The sequence below is a fragment of the Glandiceps talaboti genome, chromosome 22 (assembly GCF_964340395.1).
Source record: "Glandiceps talaboti chromosome 22, keGlaTala1.1, whole genome shotgun sequence".
NCBI classification, from domain to species: Eukaryota; Metazoa; Hemichordata; class Enteropneusta; family Spengelidae; genus Glandiceps; species Glandiceps talaboti.
The window spans coordinates 14,625,322-14,626,133 of record NC_135570.1 but is presented as its reverse complement, the minus strand read 5'-3'; the positions used below and the strand labels follow the sequence as shown (position 1 = coordinate 14,626,133).

At 36.3% G+C, this 812-nt stretch overlaps 1 protein-coding gene across 1 annotated transcript in view; it reads left to right on the top strand.

The window, feature by feature from the left end:
- The first annotated feature begins 230 nt into the window (after positions 1 to 230).
- Positions 231 to 812, top strand: part of LOC144452079 (neuronal acetylcholine receptor subunit alpha-10-like) — an 11,628-nt gene continuing 11,046 nt past the window's right edge. The window contains exon 1 of the mRNA XM_078143091.1: positions 231 to 318. Coding sequence (XP_077999217.1) covers positions 231 to 318 — 88 coding nt within the window. The remainder of the gene's footprint in view (positions 319 to 812) is intronic.

Below are 812 nucleotides of genomic sequence, written 5' to 3'. Positions count from 1 at the left end.
GGTTTCAAAACTGTTCGTGTGTGGTGTGAAAGTACCGGACGATTTTGCAGAGAATGCAAGTTGACCCTCTCCTAAGGTCATCAGAGGAAATAAGCTCGTGGTCTTTAATCGAAGTAACACATGCTGCGTTACTCAAGGTTTGATTGACTCGACTAATTATTTCACCGTGGTCCTTGACCAACCTAAAGCTTCATCGTCGGGTGTACATGTTGTTTCTACGCTATATCATCATGAACTACGCCGTCCAGTTATCGCTCAAGAAACTCTCAATAATCTGTGGACTTTATTTGTGTTTCTTCCAAATCACTGCAAGTGAAGGTAAGTTATCTAGTTAAACTATATTGCTACTAGGGCATTGCTTATAATACATGACACTTCACTTTCGAAACAACACATATCGAAAGTAAGCATCCTGTATATTTCAATGTATTAACACTTTTTGAAATGTTTGTTCACTCCTTGATATTTTCGTTAAGTTTAAAGTAACACAAACTGAGTTTATAAGCTTTTTACTCGGGTGAAAATACTTACATAAAACCACAGCCTAGTATACTGTCAATATCGATGCATAACTTCTATGATATACGATTGTCTTCTGGCATTGTTAGAACAGTTTATAGTAGAGTTAAGATTTTCTGAACATTTTTTGATACGTATGATAAATTACGTCATCGGATTGTATATGAGTTATATCTTAATACCAGGTTTGAGCTCAGTCAATTGCAAGTGGTCGCTAAGTGTGCTTCAGTAAGTACAATGCTGTGAATACCTTTTCAATATGCAGCAAAATATACGCTCAAATACAAACCCAG